Source organism: Salvia splendens, chromosome 4 (assembly GCF_004379255.2).
Source record: "Salvia splendens isolate huo1 chromosome 4, SspV2, whole genome shotgun sequence".
Lineage (NCBI taxonomy): Eukaryota > Viridiplantae > Streptophyta > Magnoliopsida > Lamiales > Lamiaceae > Salvia > Salvia splendens.
The window spans coordinates 40,194,901-40,196,758 of record NC_056035.1 but is presented as its reverse complement, the minus strand read 5'-3'; the positions used below and the strand labels follow the sequence as shown (position 1 = coordinate 40,196,758).

Below are 1,858 nucleotides of genomic sequence, written 5' to 3'. Positions count from 1 at the left end.
TCTATCTTGAACAAGAGAGTCAAGTTGGAATAAATATCAAGCATACCATTTTGACAAACCCCAACTTATCCTCTCACATCATATCACATATATCATGAAACAAGCAGGTGTGCTTCTCAATCAACAATAGCCTCATCTCTCTCTCTTTCTCTTTAGGGTGTGGATGCATGCAAAGAATTAAGTATAGTGAGAAAAAAATGGGGAGGAAATGCTCACATTGTGGGAACATAGGGCACAATTCAAGAACTTGCAACTCATCAAAAGGCCACAACAATATTGGTGGTGTGGTAAGGCTTTTTGGGGTTCAACTCGACATCTCCTCGAATTCGCCTTCATCTTCCTCTTCTTCGTCCTCAATCCCGACCGCCATCAAGAAGAGTTTCAGCTTGGAGTGCTTGTCGTCTTCGTCTCCAACCTCTTCCTCCTCCTCGCGGCTTGGCCCCATCAATAAGGCCTCCCTCGGCTACCTCTCCGATGGCCCTCCACCGGAGAGGAAGAAAGGTACACATATATCTACACTCCGATTTTCTTGGAATAATTAGGTTAACTTGTTTTTTGCAGTTTTGTATATAGAATTAATTAGGGAACATTACAATCCTCATATTGGAATGAATGTTTTGTCTTGTTTTTTTGTGGTAACCTATGCTTGATTTTTTTCTATGCCTTCTCTCTCTCCTAATTGTTGTGATACTTCTCTAGTTTTCCATACACTTCCAAATATAAAATTAAATTAAATTAAATACTTAGTGGAAATTGACGTTAAGCATACACATTGGCTGCTTATACACTTCTGAAAACAAAATATAAATGAAAATTTTAAAAGTAATTGGTTTTTTTTTGTGGATTTCAATTTTGTTACAAAATTCAAAATTTGAGATTTTAAATTTGATAAATTATTAAAATAGAACGATAAAATAGTTTGGTATTTGCTTCTAAATATTTTGGATGGGAAGAACAAGAGAAGAATTAATAATCATAATCTATATTCAGAACTAATGAGAAAGGGTAAGTATGCAAAAATATTTGAATATTAATTAAATCAATTAATTTAGTAGTATGATTTTTTATGAATATATATTAAAGATTACTTTTATTGTTAAATAAAATGCTCAATGGAATTAATAAGGTCCAAATATAGAATCTCCGCCACATACATTTTTAAGAATCTCCACCACATACATTTTTAACATCTAGTTGTAATTAATCTAATAATTTAATGGTGGGTATATATTTTTATTAATTAGGAGTGCCTTGGAGTGAAGAGGAGCATCGCTCATTCCTAATGGGGCTTGAGAAGCTAGGCAAAGGCGATTGGAGGGGAATTTCTAGAAACTTTGTCACGACCCGAACTCCAACACAAGTTGCTAGTCATGCTCAGAAATATTTTCTCCGACAAGCTTCCCTCAATAAGAAGAAACGACGCTCCAGTCTCTTCGACATGGTACTTCTTTTATTCGATATTTCAAACCTAACTATTTTTCCTAAAATAAAAATAAAGTCAAATGCTTTTTTAAAGGTTGATGATTCAAAAGGGGATTTGGCGCATTCTAAACACGATTTCGAGTTTGACCTAGACCTCAATTCACTCGGTGAGGAGGGTCCTGATCGGGATAATTTTCCAATGACGGATGCGAGTTGGCCGTGCGACTCGCCTGAGTTGGAACTCACGCTTTCCGCTCCCAAAAGTGGGTTGCGGAAAGCCCACGATTCTTCGTCCTCTCCGTCTTCTTCTTCCTCGGTCCTAATTAGTGTTACTTAATTGATGATCGTTTCTATTTAATTGTAATATTGGGAGTTTTATATGAATCAATTTTAATCTTATTTATATATATTGAAATTGAATGTCGGTTCTGATTAA

The 1,858-nt window shown here is 35.5% G+C and overlaps 1 protein-coding gene across 1 annotated transcript; it reads left to right on the top strand.

The window, feature by feature from the left end:
• Positions 1-1,858, top strand: LOC121798090 (transcription factor KUA1-like). Its single transcript, XM_042196924.1, has 3 exons — positions 1-501; positions 1,245-1,441; positions 1,517-1,858. The coding sequence occupies exons 1-3, from the start codon at positions 168-170 to the stop codon at positions 1,757-1,759; spliced, it is 774 nt and encodes a 257-aa protein (XP_042052858.1). The 5' UTR covers positions 1-167; the 3' UTR covers positions 1,760-1,858.

Coding starts and splice junctions, on each gene's coding strand:
- LOC121798090 (XM_042196924.1), top strand. CDS start 168: ATGCAAAGAATTAAGTATAGTGAGAAAAAAATGGGGAGGAAATGCTCA. Junction 502..1,244: donor TCCACCGGAGAGGAAGAAAG/GTACACATATAT, acceptor TTTATTAATTAG/GAGTGCCTTGGAGTGAAGAG. Junction 1,442..1,516: donor GCTCCAGTCTCTTCGACATG/GTACTTCTTTTA, acceptor GCTTTTTTAAAG/GTTGATGATTCAAAAGGGGA.